General features: G+C 43.1%; 1 protein-coding gene across 1 annotated transcript in view; it reads right to left on the bottom strand.

The window, feature by feature from the left end:
- Nucleotides 1-278: 278 nt before the first annotated feature.
- The window catches only part of IPO5 (importin 5), an 88,078-nt gene continuing 64,328 nt past the window's right edge, over nt 279-24,028 (bottom strand). Inside the window, exons 23-25 of the mRNA XM_050952272.1 lie at nt 12,377-12,605; nt 5,686-5,827; nt 279-2,259 (exon numbers count right to left, since the gene is read on the bottom strand). Of these exons, the coding sequence (XP_050808229.1) occupies nt 2,173-2,259; nt 5,686-5,827; nt 12,377-12,605 (458 nt within the window). The 3' untranslated portion in view covers nt 279-2,172. The remainder of the gene's footprint in view (nt 2,260-5,685; nt 5,828-12,376; nt 12,606-24,028) is intronic.

The raw sequence follows: 24,028 nt of genomic DNA on the forward strand, positions 1-24,028 counted from the left end.
AGAGAGAGAGAGAGAGAGACAGAGAGATGCTTTTGAGCCACACAGAGCTCTTAGTGAGATCTCAGTGTGGCTTGAAAATTCATCTCTCTCTCACCAACAGAAGTTGGGGCAATAAAAAATATTACCTCACCTACCTTGCCTCTCTAATATCCTGGGACTGACATGGCTACAACTATGCTGGATATACCATTTACTGAAACATCTTCCACAGCAACGGGTTCAAATCCCCACATGTCCATTTTCCAGTGTGAACTCCTTGAGAATAACTGGAGCTGTACTCAAATTAAAAAAAATTTAATCACCACAAACACTCAACAGAAAAATAGAATGGGGTTCTGATAAAATTACTGGTTACAAACTACATATTCTGTCTATAGGCACATCTGCACTCTTAGCAGTAGCATAGTTATTCATTTGTATTTTCAAAAAAATCATTGACTTCTCAGTCAGGATTGAAATGACAAACTTTGCCATGAAAACAGAGCTACTTTAAAAATTGATTTTGGGTAGAATTTTCTTATACAGGTACAACAGGTTATATTTTGATGTATAGTTGTGTTTTAACAGTTTGAGGGCTTATTCATAATAGAAATTGATTTTATAATTAAGGTTAAGATTTTGGCACAAGGACTTCTGTTAAAATTCCTGGGCAGGACACTGGCAACGGAAGCCAGAGCCCTAGCGCTGCGAGGGACTGACTGCCTGAGCCAGAGCTGAAGCTGAAAGTCATGGAAGTCTGTTAAAAGTCTCAAAATCTGTGACAAAATCATATCCTTAATATATAGGGCAGCTTTTTTCCCTCTCTCATTAAGCATCAAACTTGCACTCTTCCATTTCACTTAATGCATTTACACAGTACGTTTTAAGAGACTGCTGCAAGTCACTTAGTGAAAAGTCTTTAATTCTTAGGTTAGCTTTCTGGTCTAAGCAGAAGTTTAGTATTTATATAAAAAATGTTAGTACAAACTGCAAAGTGTTCACACTGAAGTTTAAATTAGAAATAAGATTTTAGAAAAACTGTATATCTGAAACAATAAGCCATGTATTGCTAGTATGAGATGAACCAATAAAACATTCATACACGAATTTTCTCCTTTCAGGATAGGCTGCCAATTATATCTCCACAAATGTAACTGCATACATTTAATTTATTACTGAAAGTTTGCTTGGCTATCACAGACCTGTTGTACATCCGCAACTGGAACAATATTAGCCAACTGTTCATAAATTACAAATATGCAATTGGATCTGAAAATGAAACAGCTTATGGTAAAGATATGTAAACTCACTGTACCCAAGGCTCATTCACTAAATTTGAATTCTACACAGTATGTAGTTCTTTGAATCAGAAAAAAGTTGAATGGTTAAAATCCAAGAAACAAGAAAGCATGAAGTGTGAGTTAGACAAATTGTACAGAAAATTTCAAACATCTTAAAATTATGTGTAACACTTGTTCTTGTATCTTTTCATAGGAGGAAATTGAATGAATAAGAACCACACAGCACTGAAATTTTACACAAGCTTCTTATTATATTTGAATGTCATTTATTGAGGAGTGAATGAGATACTGCCAGACATGCCAAAGACACTTCACATTCAAGGGCTGGAAGCTGAACAGCTTCTCACTGAGTCACTAAACAAGCCTTTTTTGGAAAACAGTGACATCAATGAGGTCTTCATGCTTGATATTCATCTTCAATTTTTCATCTTTTGATCTAGAGGTTTGCTGGGTAGAAGGGCACTTTCTACCCTAAAAACGACTCACTCCAATTAATACAATTAACACTAGATGTATAGAAATGTTATCTGCTGTAACGTACATTACTGCTGAATAACTGGTCTTAAAGCTTTTTTTTAATTCATTTTATCTAATGAGAAAATTCAACTTGTCTCCTTTTCACCATCACACAGGTGGCTTATACCATTAGAAAAATACTCTTCAGTGCTATTGTAGGGTTTACAGGGAGCTTCTTCAGTGTTGTGGGATAGAAATTGATTTAAACACCACTCTGAAAGAGTGATTCTTCGTGCTGCCACTGACTGTAGATTGCAAAAGAATGGCCTACACGCTCTACAGTTCTTTTTTGCTCAAAAACAAAACAAAGAAACCTAAACAACAGGATAAATGTTTATTTGGAGTTAGTTTTCTTGCAGATGATAATTAAGGCCCTTCAAGCAGAGTTCAGGAGCTCCTGTATAGCTGCCTGTTGGTCTGCACTGAGCTGTGATATGCATTCTGTCCATAGTCCTCCAGAGGTCTGGAAAACAAATGAAAAATAAAAGTATCTTCACTGAATAGACACTTAGAAATTATATGTCAGCCATTTATTTTCATTAGTCTTTCAAAGTCAATATCCATTGAGCCTAGATATTTTAGGAGAGGGATGGGCAATTTACAGGTAAATGGAGGAGCCACAAAAAGCACAAAACCCCTTTGGCAAGTGAGAGGTATGGGGTGGGGGTGTGTGTCAGACCCTGCCACAGAATACGGAATAGTGACATGGGTGCGGGGAGGGGGAAGAGAATGTAGATGTAGGGTCTGTACCACCAGCAGTAGTGGGAGGCCCTGGAGGGAGCCTGGCCTGCACACACTACTTCTGTGTCACTGTGCTGGATCTGGCTCCCCACATGGCTCTCACTGCAAGATCACAGGACATGTGCACTGTCCCACCCCACCTCCTTCCTGCCCCAAGCTGGACTGTGGCAGGCAAAATAAAATGATCTGGCTGGCTGGATGTAACGCCCCCCAAACTGCCCATCCCTCTTCTAGGTTATGCCAAAGAGAACAGACAAAGTCCTTGCCAACACTCAAACTTGCATCAGCTTAACAAATGCTTTTTTAAAAAACGATTTAGTTAAACTGGTGCAAGTCTGCATGTAGACATGGCCTAAGCAATTGGGTTTGAAATTCTTAGCGACTCCCTAGAATTAACAAAGTACAAGTCACAGCAGGCTAGATGCAGCCCTTCATTCTTCTAAATAGCATGACAATTTGTTCTCTTTTGAATAAGGCTACAAACAGGTTATTTACTCTGCCTGACCATGGATAAATCACATGGTACTTTCATAAGAGCAGCAGTATCCTTAGCCATAATTTTTCATCTCCACACTGGTGTGTAGTGCACACTATTTTGCTTGTCACCACAAAGGTGATTTATTTTAAATGGTACCAAATATATTTTGAAGGTATTATAATCCTTCCAAATAAAAAGCACTCAGATAAGTGGGAAATATTTATTCAGCACAGCAGACAGAGGTTTTGGAGCAGGGACTAAACTTGTCTCAGTATGGCAAAGGAGGTCAAGCGGATATTTATTGCAGATAACTGGTTTACATCTCTACAGCAACTTTTGATATTTATTTAAAATCTCATTTAATGTGTTTAAACAAGCTGTCAAAAGTTAACATTTACATTTGATATATTTTAACATTAGTTCTACACTGAAGGTCTTAATTTAGTCTTTTCACACCATATTTAAAAAAGGATCCATTGGGTCCAATGACAAAGAAATGTAAAGACATGGTGTATTATGAGATTCAGAGTTCAAAGACAATCTAACACTTAAATATGGGCCTTTATTTTATTAGTTTTGGTACAATATTAGAATCTCATTGCCTATGGAAAATACCTGACATTTAAGTTCTGCAGTACTCCCTGATAAAGGGGAAGTTTTTAATTTTAACATTGCCATTCTCAATCAGATATCATTGCCTCAAGCAGCCTATGTGTCCCTCTTACTCCTAGGAGAATTCTGAGCCACTGCACAACGCAGAAGTTGCACAGAATGCGCCGCATAGAATTTCCTTTTTTCTCCCTCACAGAATTGGTGTTTGCAGAGCTGCCAGCTGCCACTAGGGGCCACTGGACCCAGCAGAGCCCAGCTCACAAATAGAATACACTCCTGGGGGAAGAGAGACTGAGCTGAAGAGTTCCCAGCAGCTAGTTCCTGGCATGCCCTGAAGGAAGGAGGCAGTGTGCAGGAAACTCCATACAAGCCCAAGACCCAGCATCAGGCTGTTTCTCTCTGGATCCCTGGGCTCTGGTTGGTTGTGTGTGTGTGTGGGGCGGGGAGCAGGCGGCAAGTGACTGGGCTCTGTGGGGGGTGGGAGGGTGCACGTATCTGGCCCTGCAGCTAGGCTCTTGGGAGAGAGAGGCTGTGGGGAGGAGGGGCAAGTGACTGGGCTCTGTGGGGGATAGGTGTAGGTATCTGGCCCTGAGGCTAGGCTCCTGGGAGAGAGGGGCTGTGGGGTGTCTAGATCAGGGGGGTCCTGTGACTGGGCTCTGGAGACATGTGATTGTCTGGTCCTATGGCTGGTCTCTGGGGAATGAGGGTGTCTGGCCTGGTAGCTGGGTTCTGGAGGGCAAGGAGGTGTGGGTGTCTGGCCACGCAGCTGGGCTCGGGGGCGGGAAAGGGGCAGAGACACAGGAACTGGGTTGTCATAGGAGTTTCTTTAACTCTACTCCTGTGGGAATTTTTTTGTCATCTGTCTTGTTACAGGAATACTTCCTGACAGGCTATTTTGAAATAAATTAGCAAAATAATTGAAAGTGGCCTGAATATATAGTGTTATTTTGACAAATAAAATATGCAAAAACTTCAAAATATTGTGCACTAATTTTTTTTTTTGGATGCAGAATTCCCCTGGGAGTAACCTCTGTTCATTGCTCCACCACCAGTTTCCACAGGGGGGTAGCAAGCAACTATGCAAGTTTACTTAGAGATGCAATTTCTTGATAAAGCAGGGCCACTTTATTTCCCCATAATTATGAAGGTGGAAAAACTGCCTTCCAGTCAAAGCCTTGCTTCACCAATTAATTGTATTATCATAAAAAGTTCATCTTTGCCATCTGAGTATGGGCTGGACAAGGCTATTGGCATAGGATAATTACGATTTGTGGTTGGGGGTGATGGCAGACACTTAAGTAATTTAATGTGATTTTATTTTGAATTTTATATTTTGTACAAGTCAACCAGAGTTTGAAGGAGGTGCTTCTATTATCTAAAAAACCTAAAATAAATACATTTCAGTACTGCCCTCCTTCTATTGCCCTCATCTTATAGCACTACTTAATTTGTAGGTTTTGCCTTTTTTTAATGCCCTTACACAAGCAGTTTTCATTGAAACCCACAATGCAGTGAATGACACTGTATAGTAGAGTTAGCAGACAGCTCAGCTCAACTCAGTCTCCAACATGGAATTTGCAAGGTTCTTCTTGAATGAGCCTGCATACCTGTGTCCTGTAGCTGCCCAACTTCTGGGTCATTTTAATAACTTTTGGCTTTCATGCAAAATATAACATTTAGAAATTAAGAAGTGTAGTGCAAATCTGAGAAGGTAAAATAAAAAAAATAGAGGGAGTGATGTAAAAGGTAAACCATGCAATTGTTCCAAGTGTTTAAATTTTTTATGAATGCTTCAAAAATTATGGGTCATAAAAAGAGATACACCCTCTAGTTCAAATACCTTACATAGTGTTATCAAGATTAATATGGATTGTTGCACTGAATTTGCATAATCTAATATATTAGGAATCCACTTGGAATATTTCTTCTTGGATGAACACCAGTTGCAGTATCATGTTTATTATGGAGAATAGGTTCTGAATACTAGTTTTACAATTCCTGCATCTCACAGAGCAAACTACAATGATTCCCTTTATAACAAAATAAATTTGCATTCACCTGCACTTGACGAACAACATTAGCCAACCGTTTAGTACATGGATCTTCATGTTTAATTGCTTCATGAATTTCACCATCCGCAATTATACTGAATATTCTGGGAAGATTAGAGTTGTTGTGACCAAGGACAATTGGGTTGTTACTGATGGAGATCAAAAAAAGTATACACGTTACAAAATATGCCAGCATTAGCATTCTAATTAAAAAGATAAATGTAGATTGTGTGTATGTAAGTTAATTGCTTTTCAAGACATTCCTGATTAGAACTGCACATTCATATCTGAAGTTATTCATCATCATTAAATGCATCCTGTTCTAGAAGGAAATTCTATTTTTCTAATTTTAAGATCTGGCTAATTTGACCATTCCTTATTTATAAAGTTGGGCTACACTTTATCAGAAAAGTTGTGCGCCTTAGATAGGCTTCAGCAAAGCAAGCCAGCCCACTATGTGTTGGAAGTTTAATACTGTTATGTTGGGAAAGTCCATACAGCAGGGACTCGAGCACTATGGTAGGGAAGGCTTTGTATATTTTCAACTGATTTACTCCCTCCCTCCCAGAGCTGATGTAAAGTGGTACTGACTGGCTCCAAAAGGAGAGCCAACCAGCTTCCCTTGACCTAGAACAGGGGTTTCAAACACGCAGCCCACGAGCTCCTCGCGTCCCCCCCCCCCAGCATTTACCTAGAGCAGCTTCAGCCCAATGCACACCGGGGGAGGGCAGGGCACGTTCCTGGCCAATGAATGGAAGCTGCTGGGGGCGATGTCTGAAGCAACATCACCACACACACACCCCTGCGCCTCTCCTTCCCCAGGTTCCGTCCACTTCCCGGAGCAGCGCGGGGGCAGGGCAGGCAAGCAGGGAGCCTGCCTTGCCCCTGGTATGCGCCAAAGCCTGCCCCCGAACCCTTCCTGCAGTTGAACCCCCTGCCCTGAGCCACCTGCCGCACCTTGCACCTGACCCCCACCCTGAATCCCTTGCTGCACCCTGCACCCCAACGCCCTGCCCTAAGCCCCCTGCTGCACCTCTCCTGCACCCCGATCCCCTGCCCTGAGCCCCGCCACACCCCTCCTGCACTCCCTGGGGGCAAGGAGGGGTGCAGATTTTGGGGAAGGAGTTGGAAGAGGCAGGGCAGGGGCAGGGCTTCATGGAAGGAGTGGAGTGGGGACAGGGCTGAGGGCAGCAAGAGGAAGATGTCAGTAATGCAACCCTCAGGCCAATGTACTAATCCTCATGTGGCCCTCGTGGCCATTTGAGTTTGAGACCCTTACCTAGAGTGAGGAATGCCACAATGCAAGGACTTTGAAATATGAAAAGGGTTAGTGCTAGTCAATCAAAGGAGTTGAGAAGATTAAAGGGAGTTATGTAAAAGTCAGGGAGAATAAGACAGCCTCAAATGGTATTGAAGGCTGCTGACAGGTCTAACAGTATCAGCATGGGCACACAATTATCCATCACCAGAATATCTACCAATGCCACCAGTACCATTTCAGTTTCAAACTTTGGTTTATACTAAGCATCATGAGATTTGACGCTTGTAGATACTCCATGAGTTCTCATCACAATCTGCTCTATGATTGTAAGCCAAAAATGAAAGATCTAATCATAGGGCTGGAAGGGACCTCAAGTCCAGCCCCCTGCGCTGAGGAAAAACAAGCCCCCTACACTTAGGCAGGACCAAATAAGCCTAGGTCATCCCTGGCAGGTTTGTCCAACATGTTCTTAACCTCCAATGATGAGGGTACCACAACCACCCTCGGAAGCCTTTTCCAGTGCTTAACTACCCTTTACAGTTAGAAAGTTTTTCCTAATCTCCGACCTAAATTTCCATTGCTACAGATTAAACCCATAACCTCGTGTCCTACCTTCAGTGGATATGGAAAACAAGTTGTTCACCATCCTCTTTATAACAGCCCTTGGCATATTTAAAGACTGTTCGCAGGGTCACTCTCAGCCTTTTCTCAATACTAAACATGCCTAGCCCTTTTCTTTTAAAAACTTTTCCTTATAGGTCTGATTTTCTAAACTTATTTTTGTTGCTCTCCTCTGGACTCTCTCAAATTGTCCACATCTTTCCTAAAGTGTGACACCCAGAACTCACACTATTCCAGCTGAGGCCTCACCAGTGCTGAGTCAAGTGGGACAATTACCTCCACCGTCCTACTTACAAACACACCTCTTAATAGACCCCCAGAATATCAGCCTTTTTCACAACTGAATTACACTGTTGACTTATATTAAAATTGTGATCCACTATAACCGATTCTTTTCAGCAGTACTACCACCTTGCCAGTTAATTCCCCATTTTGCAGTTGTGCATTTGATTTTTCCTTAAGTGTAGTACTTTGCCCTTCTCTTTATTGAATTTCATCTGGTTGATTTCAGACCAATTCTTCAATTTATCAATGTTCTTTTGAATTCTAATCCTGTCCTCCAAAGTGCTTGCAATCCCTTCCCGGCTTGGTGTCATCAGAAAATTTTATAAATATAACCTCCCTTTCAAGTCATTAATGAAAATATTGATTAATACTGGACCCAGGACTGACCCCTGCAGGACCCTGCTAGATATGCTCCCCCCCAACAGTGTGATACCAAACCACTGATAATACTCTGAATGCAATCTTTCAGTTATCTAGTAAATTCATCTAGAGTGCACTTCCCTAGTTTCCTTTTGAGAATGTCACATTGGACTGTATTGAAAGCCTTACTAAAAATCAAGATACTGTATATCATGTCTACCGCTTCCCCACCCTCTAGGCCAGTGTTTCTCCACCTTTTTGATATCAGAGACCGGCTTACTGCCTTCCTAAACTGTGCCAGGGAGACCTCAGGGACTAGCACTGGTCCATGGACCAGTCACTGAGAAACAGTTTCTAGGCCATTAACCCCATAAAAGAATTAAGTGGATTTGGTATGACTTGTTCTTGATAATTTGGCTATTCCTTATAATCCTATTATCCCCTAAATGCTTACAAACTGATTGTTGAATATTTGTTTCAGTATCTTTCTAGGTATTAAGTTAGACTATAATTCTGTGGGTCCTCTTTGTTCCCCTTTTTAATGATAGGTACTATATGTTTGCCCTTCTCCAATTCTCTGGGACCTAAACTGTCCTTTGGGACCTCACCCACCCTCCGTGAGTTCTCAAAGATAACTGCTAACAGTTCTGAGATTGCTGCAGCTAGTTCCTTAAGTACCCTAAATGAATTTCATCAGACCCTGCCAACTTGATTATACTGAATTTACCTAACTTACCTCTGCCATTGCAGAGATGCTAAATTAATTCTTTGCATCACTTCACTGCAGAGGAACGTAAGGGAGATTCCCACACCTGAGCTGTCCCAGACTGAGGTCTCAATAGAGGTGATTTTGGAACAAATTGATAAGTTAAATAGTAATAAGTCATCAGAACCAGATGGTATTCACCCAAGAGTTCAAGGAAATCAAATATGAAATTGCAGAACTACTGACTACAGTATGTAATCTATCACTTAAGGTCACCAGATGACTGGAGGACAGAGCATGTAACCAATTTTTATAAAAAAGACTCCAGAGATGACCCTGGCAATCACAGGCTGGTAAGCCTGACTTCAGTATCAGGCAAACTGGCTGAAGCTATAGTAAAGGAAAGAATTATCAGGCACATAGATGAACACAACATGCTGGGGAAGAGCCAACATGGCTTTTGGAAAAGGAAGTCATGCCTCAATCTATTAGAATTCTCAGAATGTCAACAAGCATGTGGACAAAGGTGATTCAGTACATATAGTGTACCTGGACTTTCTGAAAGCCTTTGACTAGGTCCCACACCAAAGGCTCTTAAGTAAACTAAGCAGTCATGAGATAAGAGGTAAGGTTCTCTCATGGATCAGTAATTAGTTAAAATATAAGAAACAAGAGGGCAGGAAAGAAGAAATAAGGCAAATAGCAGGGGCCTCAAGAATCTGTACTGGGACCAGAACTGTTCAACATATTCATAAATGATCTGGAAAATGGAGTGAACAGTGAGGTGGCAAAATTTGAAAATGACATAAAATTCCTCAAGATAATTAAATCCAAAATTGACTGCAAAAGCTACCAAGGGATTGCCTAAAACTGGGTGAATGGAGCAACAAAATTGCAGATGAAATTCAATGTTGATAAATTCAAAGTAATACACATTGGAAAACAATCCTGACTATACATTCAAAATGGAGTCTAAATTACCGTATATACTCGTTCACAAGCTGAATATTTTTGGTAAAAAGGTGACGCATCAAAGAGCGGGGGTCGGTTTATAACCAGGTCTACACCAAAATTTGATGGATTTTAAAAACTCTGTGGAATCATTGAATTGAATAACTAATACACTGTCGTTTTATTTACTTGGGAGTGTCTGCAGGCATGGAGCCCCTCGGCTCACTGTGGCCATGGTTTGCCATTCCCAGCCAATGGAGTTGCCTTCCTGCAGCTCCCATTGGCTGGGAACAGCAAGCCACAGACACTGGTAACTGAGGGGCTCCAAGCCTGTGAATCATCAAGGTAAACAAAACGTCCAGGCCCACTAGCGGCTTACCCTAATGGGCCAGGATCCAAAGTTTGCCAACCCCTGAAATATAGGGTCGTCTTATGAAAGTCAGTTTTTGCTATTTTTACCTATGTGGAGGGGGGGGAGGGGGGGGACAGGAAGAGCTTATAAACGAATGGGCTAATGAACGAGTATATTAACACTCAAGTTAGATCTTGGAGTCACAGTGGATAGTTCTCTAAAAACATCCATTCAATGTGCAGTGGCAGTCAAAAAAGCTAACCATTTTAGGAACTCTTAGGAAAGGGACAGACTATAACACAGGAAACAAAGCTGCTATATAAATCCATGGTATGTTCACATCTTGAATACTGCATGCAGTTCCAGTTGTCCCATCTCAAAAATGATATATTAGTATCACAAAAAGTACAGAGAAGGCCAACAAAAATGATTAGGGATATGGAACAGCTTCCATCTGAGGAGAGATGAAAGACTGGAACGGTTCAGCTTGGAAAAGAGATGACTAAGGGGGGATATGATAGAGGTCTATATAATCATGAATGGTGGGGAGAAAGTGAATAGGGAAGAGTTCTATAACCCTTCACATAACACAAGAATCAAGGGTCACCCAATGAAATTAATAGGCAGCAGATTTAAAACAAACATAAGGAGGAACTTCATACAACACACAGTCAACTAGTTGAACTCATTGCCAGAGGAGATTGTGAAGGCCAAATGTGTAACTGGGTTCAAAAAAGAATTAGGTAAGTTCGTGGAGGATAAGTCCATCAATGCCTACTAGCCAAGATGGTCAGAGACAACCCCATGCTCCAGGTATTCCCAAACCATCAACTACCATAAGCTGAGACTGGACAACAGGGGATGGACCATGCAATAAATCGCTCTGTTCTGTTCATTCCCTCTCAAGCATCTGGCACTGGCCACTGTTGGAAGACAGGATACCAAGCTAGATGGCCATTAGTCTGACCATGGCCATTCTTATGTTCTTAAATATTCTTTAACCCCTTCTTTCCCTATTTTGGCTTGTGTTCCTTCCATCTTGTTGTTAATATTAATTGTGTTGATTATCTGGTCACTATTAACCTTTTTAATGAAGAATGAAGCAAAAACAGCATTAAACATGTCAGCTTCCTGATGTCATCAGTTATTAGCTCTCCTTCCTTGCTATGCAGAGAACCTACACTTTCCTTCATTCTTCTCTTGCTCCTAATATATTTAAAGAATCTTATTGCCTTCAAGATGTAATACATTGTATGCTTATCCTTTCTTTGTCCCTACATGCTTATGCTATTCTTTTGTTCTCCTCAGCAATTTGCCCGTGTTTCCACTTTTTGTAGGATTCCATTTTGTTTTGATTAAGGTGGAGAATTCAGGTAGCAAGTTTTTAGCTATATCAGAAGTTGGGAGATTTATCAGTGATCATTTACCATCTATTTCTTGATTGCAAACTTTACACTGATCAGCATGAGGTTGAAGGTCTCTGTGTTTTCCCAGTTTTGTGACAGAATAAAGCTGTCAACAGCTGAATGCATGGATTGTGGGCTGCCTACCGATCTTTGAAAAGAAGTCTACATATCACCCAATGGTCAAAAAACTTTCCAGAAGATTCTGGGCTTTCATACAGTTTATAAGCACTTCCAAGACTGGAAATCTATACTGAGAACACTGGAAGGAGAGAGAACCTATTTAGGTAGTTTTAAAATTCACTGTAAGACTTCACTGATTGCCACTACTTCAGAACTGCAATAAGGGAGATACCATCACTGTACTCAAACTGGACTATTTGCATTGTTTCACTGTTTACTTCTTACATAGCTGCTCCAGGAACACCTGAAAGATCCTGCAGCTGCCCAGCCTCTTCCCATTTTATCATAGATATTTTTTCAGTAAGAGTCAGGGACAGGTCACTGGCTTCCATTAATTTTTCTTTGCCTGTGACCGGTTCGTGACTTTTACTAAAAATATCCATGACAAAATCGTAGCCTTACTAATGGAATATGAAAGAATGACGTTAATTTTCACGTTCAAGATAATGTGTATACATCTGCTAGAGAAATAAAAATGAGTATAAGTCCCATTATTACAGAATGTGTACAAGAAAAATAAGCAGGCTACAAGTATGCTTATTTTATGCATTATATCAAGGTACATTTTCACCTTACCTCTCAATTAGGTCACACAGGTAACTGAAAGTATGAACAGCTTCTTCTTTGTCTTCATGTAGCGGAAGCCATGATAACCAGTGTGGCAGGACTTCCTCAACATTTACACAATCAGGTTTGAACTTCATGATCTTCCCTACGGCTGAAATACAGTTCTCTGTTGCATTGACGTTCTCTTTGGTTTTGGCATCTGGTGACTGAATAACTCTCACCAGCAATGGAAGCGCCTCTGTAAAAGTGCAAAATTAGGAAAAAACCTCATGTATAGCCAAGTTAAAAGCTTGCACTTGAGCAATAGTGTTTCACACTAGGGCACTAAACCTCTTGCAGACAAGCTTAACTTTAAATATGGGTAGTTTAAAAAAAGTCAAATGTAGTTTCAAATAATTCATCTGTTTAAGTCTCTCCGCTTCTTTTGTGGCTTTCCAATCTTATATTTTAAAGAGGATTTCTCCCCTGCAGCCTTGTTGCTGTGTGAAAGGCATAAAAATATGTACTGACTACGTAAAAGGCACACAAAATTGATTGACTATTCAAGGGAAGCAGTGAAACTGACAGCTACCGAACATCCAACATTAACCTGAACGGTAATAAAACATTGTCCATAGCCCTTCAGTTGTGGTAATGTTACTTGTAATGGGTAGAATTTTTTTTTAACTATATACAGTTTTAAATTTACAGTCTCAAATTGGCTTAGTAAAAGTACACAAGTGGCAAAGCTCGACTAGATTAGCATTTCTCAAATGGGGGTCCTCGAGGGTACTCCAATAGGTCCGCAGACCCTGCCGATTAACTCTTCCTCCACCCTCCCAGTGCCTCCTGAACCGCTGTTCCCAACATGCAGGAGGCAATGACATGGGGCAGAAAGAGGCAGGGAAGAGGAGGGGCATGGGTGGAGCGGAGCCGGGAAGAAGTAGGGTGGGGGTAGACCTTGGTGGAAGGGCTGGAGTGGGGGCTGAGCAGGAGGCTTGGAGGTCCCTGAGAAATTTTACATCAAAATGGAGGTCCTTGAGTTGCTAAAGTTTGAGAACCACTCAACTAGATTAAGAACCTGATGACACAGCATATACTGAGCAAGAGAATATATGTATTTGTTATATGTTACATATATGCACTTCCTAAAATAGGCAATAAAAAAAAGTTCAGAAGGGCCAAATTATCCTGTCTGCTAAATCCACTTTACACTACTCAGATGACACAAGCAGAAATAAACTCTCCTGAAAAAGCTAGAGAAGGTGGTTACTTACTTTGTACAGTAACTAGCGTTCAAAATGTTTTGTCCCTATGGAGGCTCCATTTCAGGATGTGCATGTGCCCATGCATGCTTGATTGGAGATGTAATCAGCAGTGCCTGAGGGTCCGCACTTGTGTACTACATGTCCTCATGCTCCAGTGTAAGGGCATATAGAGAAAAGCAGGCCCACTGCAGCTCCAATTCCTTCTCAACTAGGAAGTCCAAAATAATGACTGAAGCAGAGGGCAAGGAGGGCAAATAGTAGTTTGTCACTGTGGGTGCTCCACCTGAGAAGTCCAATTACTGTAATTACAACCTAATTAAACCTGTCCCTCGATCAGTTATCCCTGTGGTGCTCCACTGCAGGAGATTCTCAAGCAGTACATCAATTATGGAGGAGGCTGCTCAGGAGGTGGATTCAGTATGGAACATAAAACAGAGTCACCAAAAGTTAGGCCGGCTCTGGAAGCATGCCAAAAAGCATAGTTCTGGAAAAACATATGCACTGATGACCAGGTTGCAGCTTTGCAAATATCTGAGACGAACACCTTCTTCAGTAAGGCTACAGAGGTAGACTGGGCTCTGGTGGAATAAGCAATCACTAGGACAATGATGTACCTCTGAGGCATTGTAACAGGTTAATAAGCATCCCAACACCCACTTAAAACAGCCTGTGGGAGGAGATTGGATCCTCTTTCATTCATTCTGTGATAGTGATGAAAAGTCTAGGAGAAGCCCTGAAGGGTTTAGTCCTGTCAAGGTAAAAAACTGGAGCTCTTCTTATGTCTAGCATATGGAGACTAGCTTCTTCTCTTGAAGAGCGAGGGCTGGGACAAGACACTGATAGATGAGTGTCCTGATTAATATGGAACTCTGAATATTACCTTAGATAGGAAATGAGGATAGGAACGTAATGTTACCATGTCATGATGAATACCACGTACACTAGGTCAGCCATAAGGTCCCACAGCTCTCCAAGCCAAGGTGATGGCTATAGGAAAGATCATGAAAGATAAATGAAGGAGGGAACAGCCCACCTATAGGTTCAAATGGGTTTTTCCCCCCTCAGTGTATTGAAAACTAAGTTGAGGTCCATAGAAGAGTAGGTTCCTTGAGGTAGGAAAAAGGTTAAACAGACTTTAACGAACCTTGCATTAGTCAGGTGAGTGAAGAACGAAAACTCTTCAACTGGGAAGGTGGGGAGGGGGAGGAACGGAAGGAGGGAAAGAAGGCTGCAATGACAGCCAGGTAAATCTTAACTGAGCTCAATGATAACCCCGTGGTTTTCATGTTTAGCAGGTACTCAAGAATGTTGGAAAGGGAAGACTTGAGAGGAGGTACAGGTCAGAGACTGCACCAGATCTGGACATATTTCGACTCTTCCATTACAAGGAACACAGTGGCATTTTCTACTATTGCACATTGCTGTTTGGAGAGCAGTTCTGGTCTATACTAGAGGTCCAGAGAGCTATTAGCAATGATGCCCTGAAATGAAGTGACAAGAAGTTGGGATGGACAGTGTATCCTGACACCTGGGTGAGATCTGCTGTCAAAGGAAGGCAGAGGGGTGGTTGCAGGGACAGTTGGAAGAGCAGTTAGAACCATATCTGCTTTGGCTACAATGGCATTATGAAGATGGTCCTTGATCGCTCCTGTTTCAACCTGTTCAGGACTTTGAGGAAGTAATGATGTCACGAGAAAAAAAATATAAGAGTACATGCTCTTGTTATCTCTTGGCCTCATCTTCCAGCAAGCTGTGATCATGTCCTCTTCTCAAGCAAGATAGCCAGGACTTCATGTTTATGGCATCAAAAATCTCTGGAAGACCTCAGGTAAGAAGTCTTCCAGAATACTGCATCATTGAACTCCCACTCATGCATGGTCATGGCAGAAAACCTTGCTCAGGGAGTCTGCTACAGTGTTCTATAGCCCCGGTAGATGAACCACTGATCTGTGTGCTCAGATATACACCAGTTCCATTATTTTGTGGATTCTGTGCACAAAGATCAGGATCTTGCTCCTCAACGATTTACGTAATACATTGTTATTCAGCACTGAGTGGCTCCTAATATGGAGTATCAAGCAATGGCAAGCATAATGGACTCCCCAATTCTAAAATGTGACTACAGTGGCCTCCTGTGGGATTCCACTTGCCCCAAGCTGTAAAGTCTTGAAAGTGAAATGTAACTCCCACACAGACTTTTTGCCCCCACACCTGTTGAGAGAAGTTGAGGACCATCTGGAGTATTGATAGTCAGTTGGATAAACTGTTTACTCTGTGTGTAAACTGCCCTTAAGCAGGCTTGAAGACAATGGGAGTGTAATCTTGCCAACAGTATTACAGCAGGGTACAGGCTGCTACGTGGCCCAGGAGTTGAAGGCAAGCCTTTTGCTGTGGTGTGCAGGCTCCGTTACATTGTAAAAACAAGCCTGGACTTTGTAACAAACCTGCCTGTGGGAAAGCATGCTCTGGAGGTAATGGAGTCTAGAGTGGCCCCTATGAAGTCTATTTGTTTTGTGTGTTTCAGCGCAGACTTCTCCATCGAGGCAGAGACCCAAAGAGTGGAACAGTGATAGGGCCCTGCCGGTTGCTGACTGTACCTTCAGAAACAAGGGATCCTTCAGAAAGTCAGTCATCCAGACAGGAAAAGACAGATATGGCAATGGGCTACAATAGCTAAGAGAACTTGGATAAAGGCCCTTAAGGTGGTGGAAAGGCCAAAAGGTAGGAAACTGTATTGGGAGTGGTCCCTGCCAATCTTAAAACAAAAGAAACACCTGCGTGAGGGGTACATATAGGAAAATAAGCATCCTGAAGATAGAGACAAGTCAATCTCCCAGATCAAAAGGGAATTATTACTGAGAGTTACCATTCTGAAATGCTGCGAGAAGATGAAGAGTTTCAATGTCCTGTCTCCAACATCCATTCTTCTTGGGGACTAAGTACTCCTTTTCTGATGAAGTCCAGTGGAACAGGTTTGATCGCCCCCATAGTTAGAAGGGACTGTATTGTCTGTTTTAGGACAGTCCCATAAGCAGCATACCTGAAGTGGGATGGAAAGAGAGGATGCGGAAGAGGCGGTTGAACTGAATGGAACAGCCCACTGAAACCACTTCCAGGATCCATCTGTCAGAGGTGATAAGTTCTTAGGCAGGCAATGGGAAAGGAGCACCATGCGGTGTTGAGGGGGGATTGGTATAACATATGGTCTGGAATGGGAGACAGGTCATGACTCTTGACCAACTGGTCAAAACAACTGTTCTGAGAAAGTCAGACACTTATGTAACTGAAGGATAGCCCTTTCTTAGAGAATCTGGGCTTCTAAGAGGTTCCACAAATCTCATGGGCTACAGTGGACTGGGCAAGCCTATGGAGCTGCATTTCCAGCATACTGAATTTTCTTTTTGCTGCAGGTGTGTAGATGCTGAGGGATTGCAATGATGCCCAGAAGTCTTTTTGTGAATGGAGGGACCAGTCTGCAATATTAGTAAACAGCTTAAGACCCAGAAGGGAAGATTCTCCAGTGTTTTGTACTTTTTGGAGTAGGCTGGAGGATTGGAACCAAAAACTCAACACATGACTATACCAGTAGCCATATAGTGCATAGGTGCATTGGCAGCATTGAGTGAGGCCTTGGCAATCATCTGTGATGGGGGTTTGAAACTACTCCTCCTAGTCCTATGGCAGAAGTTCAATAAAATGCGAGAACTTAGAATATTTTGGGAAATCATATTTTGCCACCAGGGCTTGGTAGCTGGCTACTCTGAATTGCAAAGTGGCAGAGGGGTAACTCTTTCAGCTAAAAGGATCTAGCCCTCTCAGCTCCTTGTCAGACGGCACTGATCTAGACAGTGGTGTTGTCTGTTCCTTTTGTTAACAGCATCAACAACCAAATAGGTGGGGCTTCAGTGGAAGAAAGTACTTTGAGCCTTTGGGGGTGAATACAGTATCTTTTCAATCAGTCCTCTTACAAGTGGGTGGTATGGTAGCTGGAGTTTATCACACCACATGGGCTGGTGACATCAGTGTTGATGGGCAAGGTGATTCTGCCTTGGAGAATGTCCTTAAAGAAATGCTGATGTTCCTGTATCTCTTTAGCAAGATTTGTAAGGCCTCTGCAATCCTTTTAATAAATTCCTGGAAGGCCCTGAAATCATCTGCACTGGAAGGCAGTGGGAAGGGGAGATAGTTGTGTCTAGTGACCAGGAAGATCTGTGGGAAGAAGGTTGTTGGCCACTTCTGCAACTAGCTTCTACTCCTCTGGAGAATCCCTCTGTGGGATAAGACCTGGTGTTGGTGGTTGCTGTTCCCTAATGTGCTCTCTTACATGAGAGTATCCTTTAAAACTGCTCACATTAGGAGGCCTATGGTTTCCAATAAGTCCACTGTGATTAGATGTAAGGAAAAGGGGGTAGTACTCCAAGATTGATCCTGCCAGTGTTGCCAAGTGTATCTCCCGTTGGGAGCGTCTTCCTCAGGACATACCCCAAAAGAGGAAAGGTAGTTGGAAGAACCCTGAAGCGATACCTAACAATGAGTGCATGAACCATCAGAAGGGCAAGGTGTTGGTACCAGTGGTTGTGTTGGTGCTGGGAGCCAGTGAGTGACCAATAACCTGAGAAGCGATTCAGACTCTGAGAACCAAACATTTTTGTGGGAGAGGAACCTAGATGGTACCATGGATCTGGATAGCGTTCCTCGGGAGTCAGCACACTGGGAAGTACCAGAGACTGTACTGAAGATTTGGGCACGTAGGTGTTAAAGGAGTTCTTGTGCTTCAGAGGCACTGAGTCCAGTACCGATGATGCTCCTGTTTGCTGCTGGCTGGCTGGCTTCTTGGTACTCAGAGAACTCTTTTGAACCTGTGCTGGGGTCTTTGTACCAGAGGAGGATAGAAGATACAGTACTCATACCAGGATGCGAGGTATCTTTAGATGGAGTTTGAGAAGGTGACTTCCCCCTCCTTTTGTTTTTTATTCTGGAGAATAGGGTCTTTTTTTGGTGGTCTGGAAGACTCTGAAGGGCCCCCATGGTCACTGTGGTGCTTTGAGCAGCTGAAGCTGATGTACCAGGGAAGGATGGGGTGGGAGGGCACCTCAGATATTGTAGGTCTCAAAGAAGGTTTTATAAGAAGGAGTTTTACTCTAGCCTCCTCAGTTTAAATCTGCCTTTGAATGCAGTGCAGATCTTACATTTGAAAGGGGCGTGAGTCTTATCAAGACAGCAGAGGCAGCTAGAATGTCTGTTGCTGCAGGAGAAAGATCTGTGAGCAGGTCTGACAGTGCTTGAAATCTGGAGTCTTGGGCATAAGTGGTTAGGAAAGGCTACAGTTGGAAGGCTATGCTGAATGAGTTTCCTAACAAGTTATGTTGAATGATAGGCCCAAATTGGGGGGAAAAGAGAGAGAAGGGGACCCCTCCCCCCAGCACAAATTGTGCTAAAACTAGGAAGAAAATATTAAAAAGAGTAAGAAAAATTAGCAAGTTACCCACATAGCTAAGTGACACCCAACGCTCCATCTTGAGCCACAAGCAGTTGAGCAGGAATCGGGAGTGGCAGTGGGTCCACTCTTCCCTATAATCCTTCCTTCAGAGTACAAGAATGTGTAGGTGAAGGAGCAGACCCACGGATGCTGCTGACAAAATCTCCCACAAAAGCGCATGGGCAAATGCACGCCCTGAACTGAAGCACACATGGGAACAATTAGTCGAAGAATAAACAGTCATCTTCAGTAACTGTGTTCACATGAATTCCACTTCTGGTGCACATGCACCCCAGGCATATGACAAATTGTTTTTAGCTATCAGTGTCCACTGGGACTGTGCCTGCATCTTGGATGTTTGCATGGCCCCCTCCCCGAACATAAAAACGGAGCAGGTCCAACAATTCCTCAGCTCCATTGCCAGTAGTACAGCATACTGTAGCTATAATATTCTGTAGAAGCAGATAAGTAGGGTGAGTTGTGGAATCCATCTGGACAACACATTTTGAAGAGCCAGTTACTGAAGACCATCAAACATTACTTCCAAGTGATTTTCAACATGGATTCCTCTTCTGGTGACTAGGAAGCTGTTACCTCAGAATTATGAGGTGGGTCTGAGTGTCGTATTTAAACAAAAATTGTAGCACTGCTTTATGAAAAAGGACATCTGATCTTGAAGCGTCAACTAAGGAACAGTGCTAGATAAAAGTGTGGACTGATCCCCTGTAGCCATCTTGCAAATTTCTGAAATAGGAATGCTTTTCAAGGAGGTTGCCTGATCCCAGATGGAATAGGCTTTAACCTGCCTGGGTGGATTTAACTTAGCTACCACATTCTAAAACAGCTGGATATTTACGTAGACAACCTTTGCGTGGAAAAAGCTTGACTCCTAATACTGTCTGCAAAGGCTACAGTCTGGGGGAGCTCCTGAAGAGTCTTGTGCTATCCAGATCACATGAAAGAGCCCAAACTACATCCATAGTGTAAAATTTAGCTTCCCTCCAAAGCAGGTCTTGGGAAAAAAAATCCATTGATTCATCTTCCAGTTAAGTGAAAACTGGAAACAATTTTAGGCTGCACCCCAAGTTCCTTCCAAAGAGTCACCTTAATTTTATGGAACACTGTATAAGGTAGATCAGCCGTAAGGCCCTGAATTTCCCCTACCTTATAAGCTGATGTTATTTGCAAGCTGTCATGGGATAAGAGAGAAGGTCCTCTGATGGACTGGTAACCGGTTAAAAGATAGTAAAACAAAGGGTAGGAATAAATGGTCAGTTTTCAGAATGGAGAGAGGTGAATAATGGTATTCCCCTGGGGTCTATACTGGGATCAGTCCATTACAATACATTCATAAATTATCCGGAAAAAGGAGTAAACAAATGGGGCAAAATTTGCAGATGATATAAAACTACTCAAGATAGGTAAGGTCCAGGCAGACTGTGAAGAGCTACAAAAGAATCTCTGAAAACTGAGTGTCTGGGAAACAAAATGGCAGATGAAATTCAATGTCAATAAATAAAAAGTAAACAACATTGAAAAACAATCCCAACTACACATATAAAATGATAGGGTGTAAATTAATGGTTACCACTCAAGAAAGATCTTGGGAGTCATTGTGGATAGTTCTCTGAAAACATGCACTCAATGTGCAACAGAAGTCAAAAAAGCAAACAGAATGTTGGGAATCATTAAGAAAGGGATAGATAAAACAGAAAACATACTGCCTCTATAAATCCATAGTACACCCACATCTGGAATACTGCATGCAGATGTGGTCGCCCCATCTCAAAAAAGGTATTGGAACTGCAAAAGGGTCAGAAAAGGACAACAAAAATTAGGAGGGGTATGGAACGGCTTCCGTATGAGGAGAGATTAATAAGACAGACTTTTCAGCTTGGAAAAGAGATTACTAAGGGGGGATACGATAGAAGTCTATAAAATCATGACTGGTGTGGAGAAAGTAAATAATTATTTACTCCTCATAACACAAGAACTAAGTCACCAAATGAAATTAATAAGCAGCAGGTTTAAAACTAAAGGAAGATTTTTTTCACTCAAAGCAGTCAGTCTCTGGAACTCTTTGCCAGAGAACATTCTGCAGGCCAAGACTATAAAAGGGTTCAAAAAAAGAACTAGATAAGTTCATGGAGGATACATCCATCAATGGTTATCAGACAGGATGGGCAGAGATGGTGTTCCTAGCCTCTGCCAGAAGCTGAGAATGGGTAACAGGGGATGGATCACTTGATGATTACCTGCTTTGTTCACTCCCTTTGGGACACCTGGTATTGGCCACTGTTGGAAGACAGGATCCTGGGCTAGACAGACCTTTGGTCTGACCAAGTATGGCCGCTCTTATGATCATTTATGACTGTGTCTTGTTCACAACACACCTGTTAATACATCCCAGAATCATGTTTGCTTTTTTTGCAAAAGCATCACACTGTTGACTCATATTTAGCTTGTGGTCCACTATAACCAGTGGTGAGCTCCTGGTACATGCAAGCCAGTTGTTAAATTTTTAAGCAGTTTTAGACCCAGTTGTTAACCCACTTCCCTGCAAGGGGACGCTGCGGCTTTGATGGGCTCCGGCCGGGAAGTGATGTAATTCCTCCTCTGGCCACCAGGGGAGCTGCGTGAGCCATGCAGGCCGCTGCCTAGCCCTGTTGCTGCTGCTACTGCTCCCCTGGCCCTGGGGCTCCCGCTGCTGCCTGGTGGGTCCCCAGCTGCTCTGCTGGGCCTGGGCTGCGTCCTGCTGCTTGGGCTGCTCCGAGCCGCTCTCCCCGTGAGTACCCACCACCCTGCCCACAGCCAGTCCCTACCTCCAGTCAGCCTCCCACCCCGTCTCCAGCCAACCCCATACCCTCCTGCCTTGCCTGCAGCCAGCCCTGAACCCCTTGCCTCCAGCTAGCCCCGCCCCATGCCCTGTCTGCAGCCAACCCTATATCCACTGGTGCCCTGCACTTCCCAGGGCAGTAACCCTGCACATCTGCTTCAATGAGGGGGGCAGGGAGCAGCTGAGACCCACACATGTGCACACCCTAGGGTGACCAGACAGTAAGTGTGAAAAATCAGGATGGGGATGGGAGGGTAATAGGAGCCTATATAAGAAAAAGACCCCAAATTTGGGACAGTCCCTATAAAATCAAGACATCTGGTCACCTTAGCACACCCCCAGGGCATAGCAGGGACCTACACATGTGAAACGGAGCTCATTTCTAGTTCAGGCCCATCTTTTTATAAAAAACCACTTTAGGTAGAGTTAACATTCATCCATATTTTACTAGACATGTCAGGCTTTTTGGTTCTTAAATAGCCATCTGGGAGGATGAACAAGTTTTCTCCCTCCCTCCTTAGGACACCCTTTTAGATACCTAAAAACTGCTACCATGTCCCCTCTGTTTCCTCTTTTCCAAACTAAACAAACCCATTTCTTTCAGCCTTCCTTCTAAGTCATTTTCTCTAGACCTTTTATCATTCTTGTTGCTCTTCTCTGGACCTTCTCCAATTTCTCCACATCTTACCTTATCAGCTCTCTGAGCTTACCAAAATCCGCCTTCCTGAAATCCATGGCTTCTATTTTGCTCTATTATGCGATTTCATATACAATCAATGTATGTAAAATAGATGTAAGTATTTAGGAAAGAAAATAGAATTTTTTGGACACATTGATCCTTACAAGTAGTTATTCCATAGGAGAATGAATGTATTTTTAGATGACAGGCAAATTTTAAATTCAAGAAAGGGTTTAGTGTTTGGCAATGAACATTAAAAAGTTAACTTTCTTTTGGCAGGCCCATATTTTTACCATTTATAGGAGTTATTATTTGATGTAGAGTGGATGAACAGCACTGTTCGCATATATTCACTAAACTTAGAAAAGATTATCTCACTCTGAATACCTCACTTCAGTAAAGTCCACCTCAAACCAAGTTAGACCCAGCAGTCACGGCTTCATCTTTAAGCCTGTTCACATTAGGATTTGAAATTAACATTCCATTGAAGTGCATGCAGAGGTTCAGCTCTTTCATGGCGCAACTGTTTCAATCTACTACCGCAGACTCTCCAAGACAGAACTACACTTTTGAAAAAGGCTGTGAGTTTGTCACAAAAGGTCATGGATTCCATGACCTGCATGACTTGTGCAGCGGCTGGTGCACCTGGCTCAGGGACAGCTCAGGCAGTCCCTGCACCAAGCGCACCAGTCGCTGCAGTCTCAGGCCCCCACAGCAGAGGTTTGGGTGTGCAGGGGGATTGGGGCACCAAACAGGGTGAGGCAGGGAGGCTCTGGGTAACACGTACCTGGGGGCCTCCCCGGAAGCAGTGACATCCCCTTTGCTCAGCTGCTAGGTGGAGAGAGCTGGCTTGGCAACTCCCATTGGCTGGGAACGGCAGCCAATGGGAGCTGCAGGGCCAGTGCCTACAGGAGGCAGCAGTGTGCAGGGCTACCTGCCCACGCTTCCGCCTAGCAGCTGAATGAGGGAGATGTTGCTGCTTCCGGGAAGCCCCCCAGGTAAGTGCCACCCAGAGCCTGCCTCACCTCATCCGGTGCCCCAACCCCTTCCCACATCCAAACTCTGTTGCTGCTGGGGGAGTGGGGGAGATGCGCGGCGCTAGGTAGGGAGCCTGTGGCCCTGCCAACACCCCACCCGCAGCACGAGCAGGGGTCCCTGGCCACTCGCCACCACACATTCCTCCCCTCACCCCAAAGAAGCCAGGCCACCCTCCCCCAGCACACAAGGGGCCCCCTAAAGTTTTATTCATTGGTATTTTTAGTAAAAGTCATGGGCCATAAATTTTTGTTTACTGTCCATGACCTGTCCGTGACTTTTACTAAAATAACAGTGACTAAAAAAGACGCTTACTCACCTTTGTAACTGTTGTTCTTCGAGATGTGTTGCTCATATCCACTCCAGTTAGGTGTGCGTGCCGTGC

This window comes from Gopherus flavomarginatus, chromosome 1 (genome assembly GCF_025201925.1).
Source record: "Gopherus flavomarginatus isolate rGopFla2 chromosome 1, rGopFla2.mat.asm, whole genome shotgun sequence".
NCBI classification, from domain to species: Eukaryota; Metazoa; Chordata; order Testudines; family Testudinidae; genus Gopherus; species Gopherus flavomarginatus.